The sequence below is a fragment of the Lampetra planeri genome, chromosome 6, assembly GCF_965212315.1.
Source record: "Lampetra planeri chromosome 6, kcLamPlan1.2.h2, whole genome shotgun sequence".
NCBI lineage: Eukaryota > Metazoa > Chordata > Hyperoartia > Petromyzontiformes > Petromyzontidae > Lampetra > Lampetra planeri.
This window is the reverse complement of record NC_136112.1, coordinates 6,802,163-6,826,575: the sequence shown is the minus strand read 5'-3', so window position 1 is coordinate 6,826,575 and position 24,413 is coordinate 6,802,163. Positions and strand designations below refer to the sequence as shown.

Genomic DNA, 24,413 nt, shown 5'->3' with positions numbered 1-24,413 from the left:
ATGAAAGAGGTGAATGAAAGCGCACACACACACACACCACATTGTTCGAGCCGACATGCTGCTCGGCGATCCCGAGGAACGACTGCAGGGGGGTGGTTTTCACTCCTGCAGGTAAACAAACAAAATATCTCGTTTTAATGATTACACTCGCTGACAAGGTGCTACGCAGCAGCGTTTCTCAAAACTTCAGTCCTCGCAAATCTCGCCTATGTTCGTCGCATGCACCTGATAAATCCATCGATCTTCATATCGTGTCGCTGGATCTAAGATACCTGGCAGGGACATGATTCTTGGGAAATTCAGAGAGGTACAGCAGGACTGGTGCCCTTTGCAGCCCTGTTTGTAAGGCAAGGATTTAAAAAACATAACCTCGACTGGTAGCCAATGGAGATCCCTGGGCAGTGGAAGAGAGATGTGTTCTCGATCAGGCCTCGCTGTGTTGGTAATTGTCATTGCTTCACCCTGGAGGGTGAGGCGGGGTGGTCATGCCTGGAGCTCAATGAGACACTCGTATACAGTACCACGTGCCATAAATATCACGGCGTGGTGAATAGATGATGAGGTGTGTAAATTATTGAGTACATTTACAGCCAATTTTTGTCAGTCCACTGCTGGATGAAGGCCTCTCCACTCTTTGCAAGTCATGGTGGTTGTTTTAAATCACGCTTCAAGGTTGGTGAAGGCAAGGAGCATAAATGCGGGGGGCATAGAAGTAGAGTACAACAATGGATTTTAGTGAACTGCCCACAACGTAGCCCCGCATATAGACAGTACATTAAATCAAGAAGAGCACAGATTGAACGCATTCACACGCACGGTATGTTGAACTTCTTTCACGACGTACGAAACCACCCGTGCTAATCGGAGGTGCAGAAATAGACACATAGCTTATTGCTGTGTATATATTTAAGGAATTATGACATTGAAGGAAAAGTACAAATCACATTGCTGTTTTTTTTTAAAGACCCTCACAAATTACGTTTTTAGCCAAGGGAAAATCATATTGCACAAAATGTGGTAACCAATATTAAATGCTAACAGAAAACTGCTTTTGTGGTTAGCTTTGAAAATGTAGAAAGTAAGTATTATTTAATATATTTACAAAAAGATGTTCACTTCAACTGGGAAGTTGGCAGATTAATTCCGCACCATCTACACGAATATTTATTGACAGACAGAAAACTAATTTGGAGACTTTTATTGCAGATAATCTTACAAAAAAAGAGTGAAAAAACTTCTTGATATGATGTATTCTTCCTCAATTTTCCTAAATGTTACGTCTATTTTTTTAAGTCCTCCAAAACGCCCCGCTGACAACGTTAGTCAGTGTTCCAGGTTTTAACGTTTCGTGGATGTGACATTCAATTTGGCTTGTCCTCCAAAAAACATTATTGACGTTTCCATAATTTTAGGAGCACATCAGGCAATGTGATCTATTAAATGCAATCATCGTCATAATTAGCCATGATCACTTCACTGCTGGATGAAGGCTACCCTAAGCCTCCATCACCTCTCATGATCCACCCAAAAGAACTGATTTCATAGCCCCATCTCCTTGGAGGACATCCTTTCAGTTGCGTTCCATTTTTCCCTGTCACTCCGTTTTTGTTCTTGACCGTTGGCCATCATCCCCTCTCGCCCTGACCGTGACCTGCTCTACCCAGGCCTACTTGCTTATCTCACCCGTTTGAACGATGTCGTGAACCCCAGTGTATATACTCGCATATCACCAACATCTTCCTCTTACTGTCTCTCGGTGTACATTTTAGCCTACACATCACTCTATGAAAAAGGAAGTCGAGGCTTAGACAAGAGCAACTGCATCTGCCCACGTTGTTCCGTAAAACTTTGAAGAGGGCCAGAGTCAAAAATGAAACGATCAATTTGTTAAAATAAAGTCTGATCGCGCACCAATGCACACCACATTCACACAAAGCAGCTGCGGAGTAGCACAATTTCATTGTTTACACTAATGCTCTCAAATGTGCATGGGCAGTCCATAAACCGCTTAAGTGCGGCTACGTTAAATAATACAGCAAGGGCATAAATCGAAAGTAAAAAAAAATGCACGCAAACACACACACACACACGCAGGGCCTGCATTTGCATTTTTAGTTACTGGCGTCGTAATTGACAAGCTGAAGTGTGTGTATTTTGGAGACGGAGGAGCAACCTTTGGTTTTGTTTTTATCCTGGTCAGAGAGGTGCTCCGTCCGAGTGCACGTCACCAGCTCCACATGGGAGGCGCTGTACACCTGCAACACAACGATCAGCCGCGCCGTGCGCGGATCGTTATTCTTAAACAAAACATTTCTCACCTCCCCCCCCGCCCCACCATAGTCCCACACTTACACTGGCGGAGCCAGTGGTGGGTGGGGTGGCACGTACCCCTCCAATGGTCCGATCGAAATCCCTAATTTCGATCGGACATTTTGCGACCCCCACTGCCACTGTGTCGCATATTATTATGTGCCAGGGACTCTATGAGATGATAGAACAATAGTCTGAGTCCATAATTGGCACTCAGAATTGTGCACAGTTGCATATACAGTACACGACTTCCCAAAAGGCATTCACCTTCAGCGAGCGCGATGCCGATCACACAACGCGGTTCGAATTCGACCCTCGATCGATGGCTGTGCCATCGCCGCACACGCGTCGAATAAAAAGCAAGGGACAAGTCCTTACTTACTAACAACTCCTCTATCATTTTTCATTGCTGGAGGGGTTTCCCCCCCTACCTGAAAATCCTGGCTCCGCCACTGCACACTGTCCAGTCAGCTTAATATACCATGAGACCAAGTGTCTCGTTCTGAACGCTCGCCGGGCTATGCATCACCCCGTGTGAGAGAACGGCTCGCGGAAGCGGACTTCACAGAACTACTTCTGAGAAACCTCAAGTGCTCTGCTTTTCCCATACACCTCGCTACAGGGAAAAACATGTTGTGACATGCCAATAAAACTGAAATGGATTTCGCAGAGTTAAAATGTTGCAATCTGAAGTGCAAATCCAAATAGAATCAACAACAACAACATATTGCCACACTTGAAAACCTGGTTTAATAATGAGCGGTTGAAGTCCAGATTTAAACTCGGCGATGCTGGATCATAAGCCACCCCCATGCCGTGATAGTTGATGCTGAGGTTGGGTGTACTAGGATAAATATTAACCCAGCATGAAGGTGTTAAGGCATTCTATAATGTACTGGATAATAATATCTGATATACACATCTTCAGCCGTTCTGTGGATATTGCGATCATCTTTTTCACCTGCAGTAATATCCGTACTGTAACTTATACGAATATATGTTTCAATTGGTAATTCAATGCAAGCAAGCCTTGGGGATGATTTATGGTGGGGCACTTTTTTTAAACTAAAGCCATGCCTCTGTTTTTACGGTTAATCTAATTTGGAGAGAGTTTTACATTTCTACTGGGAAGGTTGCCAGTGCTGCATTGTCAGCGTCTGAGGTCACCACTGCTGAGCAGCAAGTTATTGGTACAAAACTAGCAACATCCTTTGCATATGCCGCCCAAGGAAAACAGGCAAGATGTGTGCGAATCTATTTCCGTCGAGGCAAAGACATCGTTGTTGATATTTTTCAAATATATATATAGCTGCACACACATGCAAATGTTGAAGTGCTACCTTTGTGGCAGCTACTCTAATGGAATTGTGCTGACAGCAAGACGTTGGTTGCTTAGTTTCACCCGAAGTTTGTCATCCTGTGACCATGGGACTGGAGCAGAGGTCGCAAACGGGTTTTGATTCCTTACCCGTACCCGGCCGCACCAGGGTCGCAAACGGGTACCTGTTCCCTACCCGTACCCTACCCGAAATGAGTGACAAACGGTGACTCGCCAGTGACTCACGGCCTACCCGTACCCGGCCGCACCAGGGTCGCAAACGGGTACCCGTACCCGGCTGGGTTACGGGTAGCCGGGTATCGGGTAGGGTACGGGTATCGGGTACCCGGTTGCGACCTCTGGACTGGAGCGGTGGTCCTCAAGAGTGCGGTCCCTGGTACCACCAGGAGGGCCGCGACGGCCCTCCAGGTGCTTCGTGGGGCCGCGATGCAAATGCGGGTTGAACCGTAAATCATGACAACGTTTCTACCTTTTGTTTCGTACGTTCATATGTTATTGTAGATTTGAAGCTTTTGTGACTGCAAGGATTCATACTCTTAGTTTTTTCGGTAAAGTCACGTAGGTAAAAAATGAAATTAAAATTAATAAAAAATAAAATAATAAAAATCACGACGTTTCGGAGGCAACACAAGTCTCCGTCATCAGGTGAGACCGTCACAGCCAGATGTGCTGTATCAAGTGAGGCCCTCACTTGATACAGCAATTAATTTTAATGAAATTAATTTTAATTTCATTTTTTACCTACGTGACTTTACCGAAAAAACTAAGAGTATGTTAATATTTTACTTAGGATATTTGATAAAAAATTTAGTTCGGTAAAACTACCCTGATTAAACTACCCGAACCGCTAAGATCTAAATGCCCCCCCCCCCCGCCCTCAAAAACAAATATTTCAGTTCCTGTATTGTGAATAATTTAGCATTACTGGTATTTAGAGAGAAAAGTGAATGCATTTTGTCACCAGGGGTGGGCGGGCTGGGTGGCCCTTGGAAATATTTGCATTGGCCAGGTGGTCCGCAAGCCAAAAAGAAACACTGAAGGTACATAAACAAACTCTTTGGTTCTTTCGGTGAAGTCACGTAGGTATAAAATAAAATAAACATGTTCACGTAGCCTCGATTTCCCTACTTCAGGTTCACCGCTTAGGGCAGTGGGGAAGCATTATTGATGTTTTATTCCGTCAAGGGAAATGTTTTACTTGATGTCGTATTTGTCTAATTTCACACACAATTTCACAGGCTGTGCACTCAAATCTTATTTCTGCGGCGATAATGGTGTATTGACTTTCATAGCAACATCTTGCCACCTTGCAAGGAATTGACGCGTTAATCATTTCCTTGGTGCGAATCTAAAAATGAGGAGCCTTCGGGAGAGCGATAATTATTTTAAAGATTCGTACGCTTAACAAGCTCTTGCAATGTGTGAAATCGACGTGTATAATGTAACAAAGCGAGTCACGGAGCTGGTGGGGGCCGGTAATGGAGGAAATTAAAATGCGCTGTGTCGTCTCACCTTCGTTTCATAACCGTTAATTGTTTCACTTTTTTCGCTTCTCCACCCCCAGATTCCGGACTTGTTCCTGGGGAATCAAATACAACTTTAGCAGCACATACAGTAGCAGCAGCAATCTCATTCCGCACCTTCACTTCTCTTGCCTTAAGGGTGTAGGTCCCTGGCTCAGGTTTACTCCATCTAATCCCCACTTGCTCCCTCTCGCCCTCCCCTTCCCTCACTCAAACACTGCACCTCCACAAGAAGTTTCTTGAGCCACGATTCGTGGAGGCAGGGTTACGGTAGTTTCCTGTTGCCTTCTGCATGCTGTTACACCTTTTGGGCATCAGGGTGGCGGAGTGGTAACACTTGTTGCCTCACAGGAAGAAGGGCCTGGGTTCGATTCCCGACTTTCTGATTGGAGTTTGTATGCTCTCTAGCGTTTCTACATGTATCAGCTGACATTCGTTAAACATCCGAATACTAAAAACATTACTCAATTGAGTTTATACATGTAAAAAATCATCCCTTGCTGCGAAACTTGCCGGGACTCTCCTGAATAAGAGAATTGAGACTCAGTGAGGCTTCACTGGGTAAACTAACATAATAATTAATCTAACCTTGTATTAAGACACACATTTGATTCATCATCATCAGCCTTGATCTATCTACTGCTGTATGGAGGCCTCCCCAAGCCATCACCCTCCCTCAGACATCGTTATCCCTCATGGCATTGTGATGCAAAAGTCCATCTAGCTTCTGCACATGAGCTCATTTCATCGCTTTGCCTATGCTGTGAATGTCCTCTGGGACATGTTCTACCCTCTGCTTACCGGACACAATTGTGACTTCTTACTTGACGCAATCAAACGGCATGGAGCGAACGAGAGCCATCTGGCTCGGTGGGCCTGCAGTGTGGCAAGGTTGCCACCCTGGGATTTGCTTCACGAGATAAACTGACCTACACGATTTCCTAATAACTTATTAACGCACGTTTAAGAGGCGCTTAAACTTGAAACGCAGAGAGGACAAGTTGTGCAAAATGCACTTAACAAGAGAGAACCCCATCCCGACCCAGCAGCACCATTAGGGCTTTGCTGGCTATTATGAGGCCTCACCAAACTCGGGTTAGTAAAATAATATGCATCTACACACAGGGTGTGTGTACCACTATGCAGGCGTGGTAGCTCCCCTGCGCTCATTGCGAATTGCACCCAGAAGGATACAGTTCCTGTGTGCAGTTTTTGGTCCGGCTACTGCTGGATGGGGCACCCTCCCCCCATGCCATGCGGGTTTGACCATACTTCACTACACCAGTCAGTGTGGACTGGCGAAGGCGGGGAGTACAGAGATGTGCAGTATAGAGCACAGTTCAACAATGGATTTAGCTGCACTGCCCTCTGGTGCCATCCACCACGTAGGCCCGCAGCAGCCTATAATAAACCTGCTGTGCACGGTGGTCACCCATCCAAGAACTATCCAGACTCGGCGCTGCTTAGCTTCCGAGATCTGACAACATTTGGCACATTCTGATTGATGTGGTCACAAGCGCCAACGGCGATACGGTGTGCGGGCGGTCTGAAGAGGAGCAGTGGAACTCCGACCGCTTCAACTCGAAGGTTATGACCGTGCGCTCCCACATCCCGTTATCATCGACAGCCATGATCAGTCCACTGCTGGATGATGGCCTCCCCCACCACGTCCACCCCCATCACCGTCCCCCTCCACCAGAGGTCGCAAACGGGTTTTGATTCCTTACCCATACCCGGCCACACCAGGGTCGCAAATGGGTACCCGTACTCTACCCGTACCCGTACCCTACCCGAAATGAGTGACAAACGGTGACTCACCAGTGACTCACGGCCTACCCGTACCCGTACCCGGCCGCACCAGGGTCGCAAACGGGTATCCGGCCGGGTACGGGTAGCCGGGTATCGGGTAGGGTACGGGTATCGGGTACCCGGTTGCGACCTCTGCCGTGCGCTCCCACATCCCGTTATCATCGACAGCCATGATCAGTCCACTGCTGGATGATGGCCTCCCCCCACCACGTCCACCCCCATCACCGTCCCCCTCCACCAAGTCGCAAACCTGTTGAGTCCAAATCTCGCGCGCGACGCGGGGCCCCGCACCTCTCAAACTGGATGTTCTTGGTGTTGACGTGCGTGGACACGACGGGCGACGAGAGGCGCAGCAGGATCTGGGCCTCGGAGGGGCGCACGGCCTGCAGCAGCGCGTCCGTCTCGGGGGCGGCCAGAGACAGCGTCTCCACGTACACCAGGCAGCGGTCGTGGTCCACCTCCAGCACCACCGCCCCGTTGTCTTGAAAGAGTTTGGCGCGGTGCGCATGTTACGCGCCGTCCCGTAAAGGGTGACTTGCAGGCAGAGGTCGCAACCAGGTACCCGATACCCGTACCCTGGTGCGGCCGGGTACGGGTACGGGTAGGCCGTGAGTACACTGGTGAGTCACCGTTTGTCACTCATTTCGGGTAGGGTACGGGAATCAAAACCCGTTTGCGACCTCTGCTTGCAGGACGAAGCAAAACCATTCCGTTTTTGTGGAGTTTGTTTTTATAAATTATTATCGTCATCATCATACGTTTACTTTATGTGCTACATTTTGGCATACGGAGGATATATGGCATTTTCTGTGCACGAAATAGTGCCTCTGGAACGAGGCCAGTTTGGCTCGTGATGTTGTTTGGCTTGGTAAGAAATGGGTCTCATCTTGGCAAGACTCTCGTGTTGTTGCCCACAGCTCTGGGAACTCCCATGCAGCCTCCCCTCCTCCTGTACGCGTTTACCAGACTCCACCCCTGATTAGCCTCCAGTTCAAACACGACCGCAGCCTCGTTCAAGACAACGGACCATGCGGCATCACAGTCGACTCCCGCACCTTGACACTGTGTCTGCATATACAGATAGCCAGCCGTGTTAATCTACTTGCTACCCATTTCCAGACTGTGGCATTTTATTTAACGAGAGTGTCTGTTTGCAGAGTGGGGCTTTTAAGATATTCTGGCCATGCATTGCATATTCACCCAAATGTAACGCTTATATAATGGAACCCCCCAACGATGATTACAAATATTTTTTCCGCACCCTGGAAACACAACATTGTGCAATATCATATAAAGATGGGCAGCTGTTCCCCACGTCAACTTCACCAAATTTAACTTTCCAGTGTGGTGAAGTATGGTCAAACACGCACCCCCCCCCCCTCCGTTATGACTGAAATGACATGGAGAGACCTTCATCCAGCCGTTGATTGAAAAAAAATGGCAGTACGTTATGTTTTACAAATTATATCTGCCGATGGCTCTCTCTGATGTGTTTTCAGGATGTGCCGCGTTCTTGTCCGGCCGTGACGTTCGACGTTTCGCTCCACGTTCTGGGACCTTCTTTGTCACAATTGCAAAAAACCCGACGTTAACTGTTAGACAGTCCTGTTTTTTCTGCAATATTTTGCTGTCTTTTCTTGGATTTTCTGTTTGCACATAGTCACTTTAAGATGTTTTCTTGTTCATGTTTTTTTTGTTTGTTGCGGTTGCACCCGATTCAAGAGCCGAATGGCTCACAGGGCTATACCTAATAAATGAAACTTGAAACTTGAAAAACTTGAAACTTGAGGCACAGTCAATCAAATATACATTTAAATACCGCAGAGCAAACATAACATCAATAAAGGCGTTTCGGGGCGCTTTGCATAAAATAAAAGTTCACATGACTGTCCAACACTTAGCATGTATAAAATACAAGACGTTTAGTTTAACATTTTTAAGCAATGTATACCCAAGGCAATACAATTTAATACCATTAAACACTTGCATCACGAGGAATAACACGGTTGCTGCTGGAAGTGGCGGTATTGTAAAGGGCCGTTGTGTTTCCATCGGTGTCCCTTTCTTGAGTGGAGGAATGCCTCTCATTTAGGGGCAGGCTCGAGCACATACTCTCAACAGGGGACGGGGACGCACACCACCCTTTGGGAATGGCATGCAGGCCGCATTCTGCAACAAGCAAGAAGCATCCGATCTTCCGAGAGCGGGCTAGTGGCCACGTGACCAGTTGCAGTAAATGGCAGGGCCATGCACACGACAAGACTCGCTCGCTCGCTCGTGGTGGACGCGAGGTGCGAGGGGACATTTGGAGGTCTGTTACGTTGCCTTACTGGCTGGGCTATCTTCTTGTATCACAAGGGAAATTCTAAATCGACCTTCATCTCCGCATTCATTGCAACGTGAGCTCTTTTAAAATCCTTTATATTAAGTTCACTTGCTTGCTTGCGCGCTTACGACCGTGCAAATCTTTCGGTCGTTATTTAACCCACTTCCCGTGATCCAATCGAGCTGACATTTTGCACACAGACTCGTTGTGCGTGACAATTTATTTTCGTGAAATTTTTTTAGGGATTTTTTTTTTATATTTATTTACCAATTGCTTAATGGTGGCAGGCAATCATCTGACCCATAGGTGGCAGCCATCTCAAGCCAGAGGACGAGAGGACTCTAGCTGCCACGCATATAAAGGATTTATAGTGAAAAACTTTGTTTGTACGGGTTAATTTTTAGTGTTTTACATCATATTGCGTAGGATACATTGCTTTGACGTTTTTAAATTAAACGTCTTGTATTTTTTTTATATATATGTTATGTGTGTTTATTTTCTGTGTGGGGGGTAATCGTATGCTCGTATTTGAGAAGATGTCGGTAATTATCATCGAGTGGAGAAAATGAGCGGGATGAAAAGAAAGAGTAATCGGGGGGAGTTCTCTGATGTGTGTTCAGTTGTATCGCCTGTTGTTTTGGAATGATGTCCAACGTTTCACTCTCAGCACGTGGAGTGCCAAACAACGCGCCGTACAAAACTGAGCACACTTCAGAATCACAATTAGAACCTCCATTTATCCTGGAGGAATCCGATGAGCTACGAAGCACAGGTGTCCAGTAGGGGTGGGTCAGAAAGTTACAGCAACAAACAATACAAAAACACGATAGGAGTGCAAAGTATAGGAAAGGTAAGCAAAATGACAGCTATGCGGTACAACCGTGAACATCTACATGCAGCAGTAGCAATGAGCAAGGTCTAGGGCAGGCCCGGGAGGGAGAGGTGTCCGTTTGGAATAATCCCAGGAAAGGAAAAATAAGTGGATCGGGCACGTGCTCCAAGGAGGAGGCAGCTAGATGAAAAAAGAAGTTCTTGAGGGGCGGATGTCAGAAAAGAGGCCAAGAGGCCGAAAAATAAAAATGCTGCTCGATGCCTGAAGGAGGGAGGCTGTTTGTGTGGCGGAGAAGGTGGGAAGAAAGGACTCGACCCCTTACCTGTCTCCGCGTGTTGGTGAGGAGAGCATTTCGCAGTGAATTGAAGAAAACAGGATGGGAGAGAGTTTTTACGGTGAACTTCTTTCACACCCTACGTAGCCAACCTTGCTAATCAGAGGTGTGGGGGGAAGGACAACAAACTAAGGACAACTTTTTGGCATAGGACTACGTTTCTGTGAACACGCTCACCTTGCCCTTTGAATATGAAGCTTCGTTTCCCTCGCTGCCAGGTCATGTGATCGAAGCCCAGGAGGGTGGTGTCGACACGGAGGTTTGAGCCGCACTTCCACACCTTGTAGACGTCGCTTGGACACACGCGGGACACCAAAGGCACTGGGCGGCACACACGCACAGGCAGGAACGCCGGTGAGCGCCAGCGCTGCAACCATCAAAATGTTCATCATATAATATGATGGAATGCTTTCACAATGTGACGGTTATCACGTTATCAGTTTCTTATTGCAGTGTAGCACGGTTGAGTACGTACGGTGCGAAAGAATTTCAACAAACACGTCAGAATCACAATCCGAACCTCTATTTATCTTGGAGGAATCCAATGAGCTATGAAGCACCTGTGTCCAGTAGGGGTGGGTCAGAAAGTTACAGCAACAAACAATACAAAAACACACTAGGAGTGCAAAGTATAGGAAAGGTAAGCAAAAAGAGAGCTAGGCGGTACAACCGCGAACACTACACGCAGCAGTAGCAATGTACATGTATGTATATATATGTATATATATTTAATTTATTTTGCACCGTATGGCTACGTACGGTGCATAGCCAACCATGGTTCATCGGAGGTGCGACGAAAAGACAACAAACTAAACACATCATGGGACCTTCCTTTGCCAGTACTAAAATAAATAAGAAAACTGTCTCTGGTGTGGACCAATCAGTTTCAAATTATTCCTTGTAAAAGGTTTCAGTTTGGTGTTTTAACAAATTAACACCTGTTTTGTTGCCAAATAAAAGGGGAAAAACGTATTCTCAAATTAAACACAAATAGCAGTTTTAAAAATATGAGTTTTCAGTCTATATTTAAAAGTGCAAAGCTCCAGTGGCTTCCTAATATCGGTAATGTCTAATTGTATTTAACATTGGTATTGTATTGATTGTGAGTCTTTTCTGTACTTCCAGTACAAATGAAGATGACTTAAAAGTTCATCAATAGCAGTTCACTCACCACAAGCCTGCTACGAGTCTTCTAATCGTTAAGATCTCTCTCGCTTATAACGCACATGCGGTCAGTCACACAAAACGTAATTAAACAACAAACTACCTACGAAAATGATGACATCGTATAATCGTCATGCCTTCAATTTATCCGGACCACATTTAGCAAAGCACTCATTTAATGGATAGTAGCTAACCGTTTACAACTTCATTATTGGGTTCGTCGCTTGATAAATATTTGATCAGGGAATAAAATACTTTAGAAAAATCTATTGAGCAATGATACTTATGATACAATTATTTAATGCAAAACGGATGGTAAGTGTATGATGTATCATTGTATTGCTAGATCTTGGCTACCCTGATGAGCAGAAAGAATAAAGAGGAACTCTGTCCTGTTTAAACGTAGGGTTTTATACTGGTAGGAACCACCTGGTTCCACCAGCCCACAGGGGATTATTGTGTCTGTCCGTCCGTCGTGCATCCAAAAATGGGAGGGGTGGGGCTGTGTGGAGAGGGGAGGGTGGGAAGGGGCTGGGTTGCGAGGGTGGGGAGGGGCTGGGTGGGGAGGGGCTGGGTGGGGAGGGGAGGGTGGGGCTGGTCACCCCGTGGTGCCCTTATAAAACTCAACGTTTAACCTACTCACACCGGCTTGTGCCCGCCCTCACAGTCGGCCATATTTGCGGAATACACCACGCCGCAGGTGACCCTGGCCATTGACCGAGTAACCTAACGTTCCTACCAGCTCCCTCCGCAGGAATGTGTTAACCGATATTTTTTTTATAATCTGAATGGAAAATGTAACTTGCGTACCACACCCTGATAGACGGTGCTCAAGTACAGTACCTCACTTAAACTGCGACTTATTTCCTCTCGAATTTCAGTTGGTTCTGTCAGTGTTTTCAACAAAATTAATTGATTAAAATGTCAAGTTAATTTTTTTTGTTTCAATTCTTCTTCATTGCATATTTATCATTTGATTTAAAAATTGTGCGTCCTTAAATATATGTAATTGTTGTTATCGCGATAAGCCACGACATATCTTAAGTCTGGTCTCTCCGGTTGCCTGGGTGAAAAGCGGGCCTGTTAATGCCCTTTGCCCAATCCAATAAACCCGTATGGACACACCGCCACGTGCACAAGCTGCATAGTGACCTTGCCGTGCTTCACCGTGCAACCATTCACATCTTGCAGGATTATAACCAAGAGCTTCACGCACACCGAGGATTCGCGATATCTCTCGCGGGGTTGGGAGGGTTTGAGAGGTAGCATGCCAGCCAGACCTGGGTGACGAGCACCTAAACGTGCCGCTTCGTGGAGACGATTACGATAAATCACTGTCGAGACATCTCCCCTTTCATCCACATTTATTACACAACGATTAATGGTAACTGACTAAGTGCAAAAAAACTAAAAAACGATATATATAAAGGCTTGGAAGTTCTTATGACCTATGTAGCCTTAAAATATATTAGTGTGAGCCACAACGTTAAAACGTAATAATATTACAAGGTGCGTATTGAGGAAGATGATAAAAAGTTTGCTTTTGAAAATGAGATCGCGTTTGGAAGCGTTATAAATCTACCTTGTTATTTTAGTGCACATTTCCCCGTACGAAATAAAACATTGCAGGTCAGTGACGACTTCCGCCGTTCTTTTAAATGCTGACGAGCCATAATAACCACGACGAGGCCCCCTTGTCCTCAGGGATCTCATTAATCGGGAGGTACTCCGAACACGACCGCCGCAAAAGGACGACCCTGCAAAGAGCACCTAATGGATTTGGGTTGCCAAGAAGAGACCGGTACAGCAAACAAACCCGAGGGCAACGCACGCAATGCAATCTGCATGGATTGGATGGCAAGACTCTTTTTTGATAGGGCTTCAGATGATATTTGTTATAAAAAAAAACCCAATGCAGACTCTGGAAGATGCTTCATGTGACTAAGAATGACATAAGAATAAGATTAGAATTTTACTTCTCATTCACTTCAAATGGATTATTTATTTGCTGACCAGAATAGATAACCTTTGCCTGCATTGTAAATGCATGTATTGTGTTACATATTTAAGGGCATTTTCATCTTGTTTTTTGGAAAGATGTGTTTTTTTTATCTCCTGTCAATTTTTCAATTCTATAACCTTGCTTTTGAGTAGCACGAAACAAAGGGCTGTAACATGGCTCAGACCCAGTGCTCGCGCATGCACCACTTGTTGTAGAGTTTCACGGTTCGAACCCAGCGGCTGCCCTTGTTAATACTACAGTGTGTATCAAGCGTAAAAATACCGGCCGTATGCTTGACAATGGGGGGGGGGGGACGTTAAAGAACCCGTGACATCATTCGCAAAGAGTAGAGCATTGTGTGCTGGCGTGGTCCAACTTTGAAAACTACCTGCAAATTATTCAATGGGAGTATACATCAGAAAAAATTTCCCCCCCGAGTAGTGTGAAATCTTGGCAGGACTCTCCTGAAAACAAGTCATGAGACTCAGTGAGGGTTCAACGGGTAAACAAGTGTAGTAGTAGTAATAATACACGAGCATGAATGTGACACGCACTAGTCATATTGCTGCACAGGAGCAGGGGATGTTTGGTGTAGCATTTGCGGTTAGCAACTCTGTGTTTACTACCTTGAAGCTCGAAAATAAATATGGGGCAAACATACAGTGTGGTGCGCAGACTCGATCACAACTGAATTTTTAATCGCGATAAAGCTCATTTTGAATGCATCCGTAAAAATTACTCAAATCAAGCATCGCCACACTCTTACAACATTGCTATGTCTGGTTTCAATAATTGTACAAATGCATGCATTTTCTCGCTTTCATACGTGTGCATCCATACAATTACTCCAATAAGACATCACACACATAGTGAGCGCATTTTATAAACTGCTCTGACACATTTGTGTCAATTATTTGAGTATGCTGCATTGGCCAGTGTTGCACAAGCACAATAAACAAAGCAATAAACAAAACAACTCACACTTAACTGTCTTGAAAGAAAAAAAAATGTAAAATTGGTGATGTTTCTTCACGTCACATGTCGAGTGTGTTGAGTTTTTTTGACACGTTGTGTTCTCAATGCCATTTTTTACGCTGAAAGTTTAAAGTTAAACGATCGAAAACGCAGCGTGGTGAAGTATGGTCAAATAACCCCCACAACCCACATGGCATGGCGAGGCCCTAATCCAGCAGCGGATCGTGTACAGTAGATGACCAATGTTAATATGGCCAAAAAGTATTGCTTTTTCGCATATTGTTGAGTTGTGTAGCATTAACTGTACCCTTGCTCTATGGCGAATTGCTCTGTTGTTGGGGTGCCCCAGTGGCGGGATGTCTGCTCCCTCGCCTGGTATGCAGGAGGTCGTGGATTTGATCCCGACCCTAACACCTGTATATTTGGCATTTGCATGTTCTCCCTGTATTCGCATGTATTTTTCTCCGGGTCCTCCAATTTTTCCCTCCACATTTAGAATCAACACGCGTTTCGAGTATTTGGCTGCTATAAATTACCACGTGACAAGCTACTTTGTTGAGCTATCATTTGTGGCCAGGTTGCTTCTGAAAAATAGCTATATAGGTCAGTGGGCCTTACTTGGTAAAATAAATAAAAACACTGAATACACATGGTATGAGAGAGATTGCCACTTTGAAGTAAAACTACTTTTGAGCTACAAATGAGTGTGGGAATTGAGGCAAAACTGTTTGATTCCGGTATATACTGGCATGTGTATAGTTGTGTAAATAGATTATGTCCATACTCACCCCAGCTTGTAAATTCCCATTTCATCTCCACGTAGAAATCTGTTGCCTGGTTGCAAAGAAGGGAAAATTAGTCAGAAGTGAGCTATTATTGTCTTGAATCAAATTTATCCCTGCAGCTATTCATCACAGATTTGTGCACTGCTGTTTATTGAACACACATATCCGAATAATTACAGATACGCTTTTGAAATCACATTTCAGAGGGAAAGTTAATAACATTGCTTAAAGCTTCCTCCAATTATTTTATAATTTTTGCCAATGACAGAGATTGGCAAACAAACTGATTACCCTCAACCTATTTTCTTGATTCCTCAATATTGCAAAACTTCTCCCCTTTTGCTTGCTTACAGGTCGGTGCATGGATACCGTGCAGGAAACAAAAAATCCACTGTGCGTGGGAAACATCAGCACCACTTCGCCGCGACAAAACTTACTCGTACACAACGCGAAATGAACGCATTACTGAGACAGCGTTGACTGAACAGCAGCCGTCGGTTTCAACAACTCACGCAAATAGAGATTTTTAAGTGCCGTGAGTGGGGCAGGGAAGAGGAGAGGGGGGCCCCGAGAGACCAGTGGCCTTCATTGGGGTGGGGTGGGGGAGGCGCCATACCAAAGAGGTTGAGAACAACCACCCCCAGTGCACGGTTAGTAATGTGAAGCCACAAGATCATATTTGTCTTAAAACTATTCTCTGCGTTTCCAAATTGGCCGTGTAGAATGTGCTCTTTGATACCACTCCGATTGCATCAAGGTAAGCCTGGCGGAACCATAGCGGGCTTCAGATATACTTTAAATATACTTACAAATCGTTAAATTGGTTGAAATATCGCAGTGCTCGTTTGTGCTTTGGTATGTAATAAACTGTAAAAAAAGTTAACTTTTGATAAGGTAAGAAACACATTCATTTTATACGACAATCAAATTGCCTTATTCGTGGAATTACAGTTTTTACGAAGGTGCATATTTAAAGCAGACATTGACATTAACACTAAAATTATGTTATGAAGGCAAATTTCTTTAATGCACAAGAAGGAAGAGTAGTTTAACCACAGCTTAATGGCTCGTGTAGTTAATTACGTTTTTTTTTAACACACTCTATATATAAAGACACCGAGCTAACTTATAGAAAGATCATCACATATCGCTTAAGAAATCTGATTAGGTCATCGAGTTCATGTTGGTGATTTAACTTCAAACTTGGCAACAGTATGGGTCTCACTTAAAAATAATGATAATTTTAAAGTGTATATAAGCAGAATGAACCACATTGTCTCCACATATAAATTCAAATATAATGTTTAAGTCCATCGGCCTTGTGGCTTTGTAGACTAATATTTACCAGCAACATTTGTTAAAAACAAGCACATTCTCGACCGATTTTTACCTCATGTGCATAACCAGCAGGTTCAGGCTAGCTAAACAAATACTGCTGTATCATCACATGTTATTGGCACGATCACCTCCATCTGAACGATTTGGCCCTGTTCAATGCCAAAACTGTCGTCATGTCATCTCGAACAAGGATCCGCCAGCGCACGGTCTATTGCCTGTAAATCAGGTGGCCCATTACGACGTCTTGGTCATTCAACGAGACTTTGCTCCCTTTACACAGCCTTTTACACGATCCAGCGACTGACAAGACTGCATTTGTTTCCCTCATAATTCATCAGTGTGGCCACTCGCTCCCTGCTGAGCGGACAGAAAACGACCCCGAGTCACTTCCTGTTCATCACAATAAAGCAGGAAAGGATATTGTTTTCATATCATGGGTCAAATGTGCACTTATAAGACACCGCTGAAAGAGAACATTATATATAAAAAAAGGAGATTATTTTCTCAAAGTCGGTCATCTCAAGGTTAGGGTTGGGCATATTGGACTAAAATCAACGGTAAATTACGTGAGCATAATACAGACGTGTACACGGGTGCTGAAGCAGCAATTTTGAGGGGCAGGGTGACAAATTAATGTTGCTGGTTAGTGCTTGAAGAGGGCTTATACTTGGTTTGCTGCTCATTTCCTAAACTCAAGCTTTGCAGCCCACCGCTACCCACCACAGCCGGGTGAAGCTTGGAGCTGTTTGCTGTGTGGCCATGTAATGATGCAGAATCAAACATTTTAATGATTCAAATGTTGAGGATAAATACATAAAATTTTGCACATGAGAATAGATGTTTTTACGATTTCACCAAACTACGATGTTACAGTTAATAAAATGGACCGAACAAAAATTTATAAAAAAAGACATAAAGAACAAGAAATATAAAAAAGACAGTACATTTTTTTCATGAAAAAATGGAATCTCCAATGAAATCACGACCCAATTCGTGACAATTTACAGACTTTCTGGGAAAGACGTGGCTACAGTGAGGGTGAGATTGTGTAACGTTCAACACCTAATTATTACTGTGTGCATCAGCATTTCTTTCCCCGGTGATATAAAAGAGTTCAAGGGTCTTCTCCTCCATCATCTCAAGTGCCCTCCCTCCCTCCCTCGCCCACCTTGCGGAGCTTGGCCATGAGTTCGGGGATGCCGGCGAGGCGGCGCGTCACCCTACGGTAGTCGCGGTGCTGGAGGATCAGCTGCACCATGTCAGGGTCACCCGTGCTCACGGCCTCTTGCAGCACTGAGCCCCGCAGACAGAGGTGGGGGGGGGGGCACACACCACAACATGAGCAACTGCACCCACCACGGCCTGAAACTACCACCGCCACCGCCCCGCTTCCAGCGAGGGCCTTCAACTATTCTCATTGTGTGTGTCTCGGGCAAAGCTGTCGCAAAATGCGAACGCTAGCAGAAGCTGAGTTTTGCAAGCCCTCGAATGAGAAGTGACGAATTCAGTTTTTGCTGGTTTGCTCTCCATATAGGTTCCCTGGCTCTTACTCTTGCCTTAAAATCAAACTGTAATATGGAGTGTGCCACAGGATGTGTTGCACACCATTGTGAGTGCAAAACATGCCGCTGCACTGCTGGGGGAGGTACGTGGCCTGAACTGGCAAAACACCGCAGTGAATGGATGAGCAACCGAGGATTTCTATTGATCATTTTCCTCAGCTGTCCCTGTGGTCAAAAACTCCCAGCCATCCGTACTATCCACTCCCTGATCAAATCCAGGTTACAGCACCTTTATTTTTTCCTCTTCCTACGACTGTATTTCTCACTAAAACAAGGCCACTGTTTCTGTACATCACCGTGAGATGAGGGGTTGCATTGAGCTTGATATATAAATCCAATTTGTATTTGTACTGTGATGTTGAGAAGACGCTCGTACAGACGCGTTCACTCGCTCAACACAAGTGAACCCCTTCACTTTTGTGAGCTCGGAGGCATGGAAAAATATCTGAAACCACACTCCAACCGCGTCAACCAGCAAACACAGATATCCTTCAAGACACACCCACCGGTTCCAAAAATGGAGCGGCAACAGCAACCTTTGGCCGGGAGGGGGGGGGGGTGCCAGTGGGGGTTAGCTAATTACCAGCGAGGTGCTGCCAGGGTAACGACTCGGGGAGCCTTACCGGACCATCCTTGCCGGTTTTCCACGGCCACATTGGCCCCGTGTTTGAGCAGAAGGCGTGCGCACCCGATGTGCCCGAGGGTGACGGCCAGGTGCAGAGGCGTGCGCCCGCGAGGGTCCACCTCCTCCACGTCATGCTGCGGGAGGCACGAAGACAAAGATCTCCTCCCCCTGTAGCCTGAACTGACTGTTGGGGCAAACGCTGTTCGCGAGTAGCACCTGTGATGGTCGGCACGGCACACGAGGGGGTGGGTGTCCAACACCAAGCCCGGCTGCCTTTCTCTCCAGTGGCGATGTTTAACTACACACCACCACCAGGTACTCATTTGAGGCTGAGTCGACCTAGGGAAGACCCAGAACTGATTCAGATCGCTAATTGGAGGTGCGGGAAAAGGGGCAACAAACTTAAACACAAAAAGCAGTTCGAAAGAAATTAGTTTTGATTCTTGATCTGAAAGCGCATAGCTCCATTGGCTTCATAATGTCGGGAGGAAGAGCGTTCCAGACGGTCGCAGAAGCGCATCTGAAAGCGCGCGACGGTGGCCATGATCGGGAATCGCTCCCCACTGCGGGAGACGCGCACACACGCAAGCGCACACACGTACACGCGCACCCACACACGCGCACACACGTACACGCGCACACACACACACGCGCACCCACATACACGCGCACCCACACACGCGCACACACACACGCGCACACACACAAGCGCAAACACGCGCACCCACACACGCGCACACACACACGCGCACCCACACACGCGTGCACACGTACACGCGCGTACACAACAACAACAACAACAACCGCCATTCGCCACTAAGTGGCGGTGACGTCACCACGACGCTTGTGCCAGGCCATGTGCACCCTGAGGCCACGTGAAGTGTCGAACGCCCGCTGGCAGGAGGTCACGGGGCAGACCCAGGTGCCACGGGTCGACTGACCGAGATGACCGAGACGAGTGGCTGATGCACCACCTGTGCCCCCTACTGTGCCAACTTGCTGTGCTTTAGCCACCCAGCGCTCCGCTCGTTGTTGTGAGCGTCGCTCCTCCGCCCTCCGTTGTTGTTGGAGGGCGACTGCCTCCAACTGCCCAGTAGCGTCCTTCACGAGCCTCCTCCACTGAGGCCGATCTTGACACCGCTGGTACCAGTCATCGGCAAGTCCACTCAGCTCCACGTCCTCCTGTACCACATCACTCCATCTCTTCTCTAGCCCGTGCCGCGCCCGTTTAGCCCCCTCGATCCGGCCGAACAAAAGCTGTTTAGGCATGCGGTGGCTGGGCATGCGGGCTACATGACCCAGCCAACGCAGCCTTGCCTGCCGGAGGAGCTCACTGATAGGACTTTGCCCAGATCTTTCAAGGACTTGTGAGCTCCTCACACAATCCAGCCTGGTTAAACCCAGGATGGATCGTAGGCAGGCCAGCCTAAATGTTTCCAACCGGCGAAGATGCTCCACTAGGGGGGTCCACGTTTCGCAAGCGTAGAGAAGGGAGGGAATGACCGTGGCCGAGAAGACCTGAAGCTTCGTGCGGAGCGACAGACCAGGTAGCTTCCACACAGCGTTACGCAACCGATGAAAAGATATTGCCGCTCGACTGATTCGGAGTGAGACCTCTGCTGATAAACTGGAGCCGGTCATAAGCACACTGCCCAGGTATGGGAAACTCTCCACTCTCTCCACAACTGCCCCATCACCGATTGGGAGTTGTGGGGGTGGAGTGCCAGATGGTACAAAATACCCAGGCAGGTGCTTAGTTTTGGTGTGGCTGATGGTAAGGCCCCACCTCTTAGTGGCACGCTCCAGTCTCAGCAGCAGCGTCTCCAACTCCTCTTCTGAATGAGCAGCTATTACCAAATCATCGGCATACATAACGTGGTTGACCAATAGGGAGCCATCCCTTGATCGCACCCGGGCGTCGATCAGCCTCCCATTATATCTGTACCAAATGGTAATTCCCCCGGTACAGCTATTGAAGGCTTCACGAACTACGCAGTCGAAATAGATGTTAAATAATGTGGGAGCCAGAGGACATCCCTGTCGCACCCCAAGGTGTACAGGGAAAGGCTCCGACTCCCGGCCACGTAGTTTTACCCGGGCCCGCTCACCATCATGAAGGTCCTTAATGATCGTGAGCAGAGGGTCAGGGACTCCGAAAGCACGAAGAACAACCCAGAGCCCAGTCCGACTGATGGTATCATAGGCCTTGACCAGGTCAATAAAGCAGAGATGTAGGTCTTTTTGGAATTCCCTACACCTCTGCTGTAGCAGACGGACAGAAAATATGGCATCTGTGCAGGACCGCCCTTTCCTGAAACCGCATTGGGGCTCCGCAAGCCTCTCCTCAGCGTGCCTAGCAAGGCGATGTTGAATAATCCTTGCCAGGACCTTACCCGGCACACTGAGGAGTGAGATGCCCCTGTAGTTGTTACAGTCGGTACGGTCCCCCTTCTTAAAGAGGGGGACCACCAGGGCATCCTTCCAGTCCTGCGGAACCCGTCCAGTGGTCCAGACTGTTGTTATGATGTCATATAGGGCAGTCTGTGCACAAACGCCACCCTCCCTCAGCATTTCGCTTGGGAGATCATCTCTGCCCGGTGCCTTCCCTGGTCTCAGACTCCGGATCGCCCTCAGTACTTCCTCAACAGCTGGTACCTCAGCCAGCCACTCACAGGGGGTGACCTCTTCCAATATTTGAGGCACCGCAGCCTCAGCAGGGTTATCCCCACTTTGTGCCATGATGTTTTCCTGGCTGAGAGATTTTCCCTCCCCCAGGACCTCACAGAAATGCTCAGCAAATCTGCAAACCAGTTCCTGGGGGTCGGAGATTGGATCACCGTTTTTTCCTCTAATGATGGTAATAGGTGTGGCGCTGCAGGTTACTTTTTTGATGGAGTTAAATAGCGATTTGTGATCGCGGGCCACTGAGGCAGACTCCATCTCCTCAGCAACCCGCGACCACCACCCATCCTTACAGCGCCTTACGGCTCTCCGAACCTCCGAGCGAAGGCTGCGGTAAACCTCCTCATTCTCTGACGTGGGATGCTGTAGGCGATGAGAGTGGGCCTGTCGCTTTTTCTCAATTAACCTGAACACCTCCTCCGTCAGCCAGGGTTCCCGGGGAGGTCTGGACCGCGTACCCAAAGCAGCCATTGCAGCTGCATGAGTCACAGTCTTAAACCTCGCCCATTTACCCTCGACATCAGGTGGAGTGGGGGACGATGCCAACCCCAGCTGCAAGCGATGATGAAATTCTCGCTTGCAACTTTCATCAGCTAACTTAGACCAGGCCACTTTTGGTTGGAATGGGATCCTGGGTGTACACCCACCACCGGAGTGGAAGAATGGCAGGCGCATCTTACAGATGACTAGTCGATGGTCAGAGGAGTTAAATAGCGTACACACACGCGCACACACGTACACGCGCGTACACACACGCGCACACACGTACACGCGCGTACACACACGCGCACACACGCGTGCACACACGTACACGCGCGTACACACACGCGCACACACGTACACGCGCACCCACACCTGAGTGCCCACGAGGACAGGCGAGCTCCGAGCGCGCAAGGGAATTCACTGTCGGTCTGCAAAATCACGGGAGCTCACGCGTATTTCTCAGTGCCATGAATCATCCTCACCGAGGGGCTTCTGTGAGGCTACCAAGTAGGATTGCCACTATTATTGTTCACGATATAAGCTGTTATACTGGTAGGAACCACCTGGTTCCACCAGCCCACAGGGGATTATTGTGTCCATCCGTCTGTCGTGCATCCAAAAATGGGAGGGGTGGGGCTGGGTGGAGAGGGGAGGGTGGGGAGGGGCTGGGTGGGGAAGGTGGGAGGGGCTGGGTGTGGGCTGGGTGGGGTGGGGCTGGGTGGGGAGGGGCTGGTCACCCCGTGGTGCCCTTATAAAACTCAACGTTTAACCTACTCACGCCGGCTTGTGCCCGCCCTCACAGTCGGGCATATTTGCGGAATACACCACGCCGCCGTTGACCCTGGCCATTGACCGAGCAACCCAACGTTCCTACCAGCTCCCTCCGCAGGAATGTGTTATTTCACAATACGTTGATGATCGTGATGTTGTTTTCCCTTAACTTTCACATTTTTACGGTATGATTATTGTGCTTTGATGTACAACAAGTATGCATATAAATGGCTTATAATGTATTCAAACTGCAGTTTACTCAATAAAACCTGCTCAAAGTATTGTGATCATTGCACATTTAAAAACTCTTCATGCTTATCATGCACATGTTGTCATTAAATTACGAAGATGATGTTATATAATAACCACCACGCGGCCAATTTTTCCAGGAAATGCATTAGAAAGGACTTATTTAATGAGTAATAAATATTTATTTGCAACTCTAATTATTCTTGTGAACTTTCATTGTTATTTTATGCATTGTTCGTCAGGAAATAAAATCTATACGTAAAAAGCGAATGGAACGAACAACAATCACGATACGTAACGATGCTCTGCAAGAATGATCGTTGATCTTGTTACCCCTACGCTACTACATCGCATTTCCGTCGCTGTATTGCGGCAACGCTGGTATTCCCGCTGGCCAAAGGAGCCCCACTCGTATTCCTCAGGTGCGATATGAGTCACTCTCTCCGTGGGCCCTCCGTACGAATGCCGTGAACACCCTTGCCAACGCACCCAAATGCGCAGTGGTCGTACAGCAGCGAAGGGCGCGGATGATTCATGGTGGCAGCGAGACGCGCGCGCGCGCGTGTTGTGTTGTGTGGGCGCGCACATGCAAAGCGGCTCCCCGTGTGCGTTTTCACAATCATTTGGGATGTTTGTAATTCACACACACACACGAAAGAATAAAAATAACACACTGTAGATGTTTATTCAAACACACAATGCGCATTGTCCTGCGTGGGTCCTGCGTGGGACCCCCAAGTCATAAAACACCATTGTATCAAGGGCAAAAACGATGTGACTACACTTTTTAGTGGACGCTGCCAAAAATGTGATTTTGGACAAGCTAAATTCGATGGGCAGTTGCTGTTCTCCCAAATCGACGCATTTCGAAATCGCCTTGGGTTTGCAATGATTTATGGCTCGATGAATTATTAATCAATCCTTATAAAACATGCATCCAGTGTAAACCGCAGTGGGTCCTGATTAAAGTAATGACGCTTATGGAAATGTCTGCTTTGGAAAAATTAATTGGGATGGCAAAAAATTTAATTTCTGATTTGATTATCCAAGGGATTTTATTTTAAACAAAATGCCAATGTCATTGTCTCTGGTATCCTATTGGAAAAATTATTGAATTAACAGGATTTCACACATTTATCTTTCTCAAACGTGACCTAAAGCAGTTGTATCTGACGTGTAGTGATTATGATAATAATGGAGTCGTTGGTAATTAAGACATTATCTCTGAATGATTATGCAAGAATGTAACTTTAACAGCCACACAATATTGCAGCCACCTCATCCAAGCAGTAAAATATACGGTT

General features: G+C 46.9%; 1 protein-coding gene across 1 annotated transcript in view; it reads right to left on the bottom strand.

Annotated features, from left to right (window-relative positions):
* Window positions 1–24,413, bottom strand: part of LOC144719462 (ankyrin repeat domain-containing protein 13B-like) — a 56,261-nt gene that overhangs the window by 19,426 nt on the left and 12,422 nt on the right. Inside the window, exons 2-9 of the mRNA XM_078595393.1 lie at window positions 18,923–19,058; window positions 17,906–18,030; window positions 15,403–15,448; window positions 10,651–10,794; window positions 7,273–7,462; window positions 5,162–5,228; window positions 2,174–2,255; window positions 38–105 (exon numbers count right to left, since the gene is read on the bottom strand). Coding sequence (XP_078451519.1) covers window positions 38–105; window positions 2,174–2,255; window positions 5,162–5,228; window positions 7,273–7,462; window positions 10,651–10,794; window positions 15,403–15,448; window positions 17,906–18,030; window positions 18,923–19,058 — 858 coding nt within the window. The remainder of the gene's footprint in view (window positions 1–37; window positions 106–2,173; window positions 2,256–5,161; window positions 5,229–7,272; window positions 7,463–10,650; window positions 10,795–15,402; window positions 15,449–17,905; window positions 18,031–18,922; window positions 19,059–24,413) is intronic.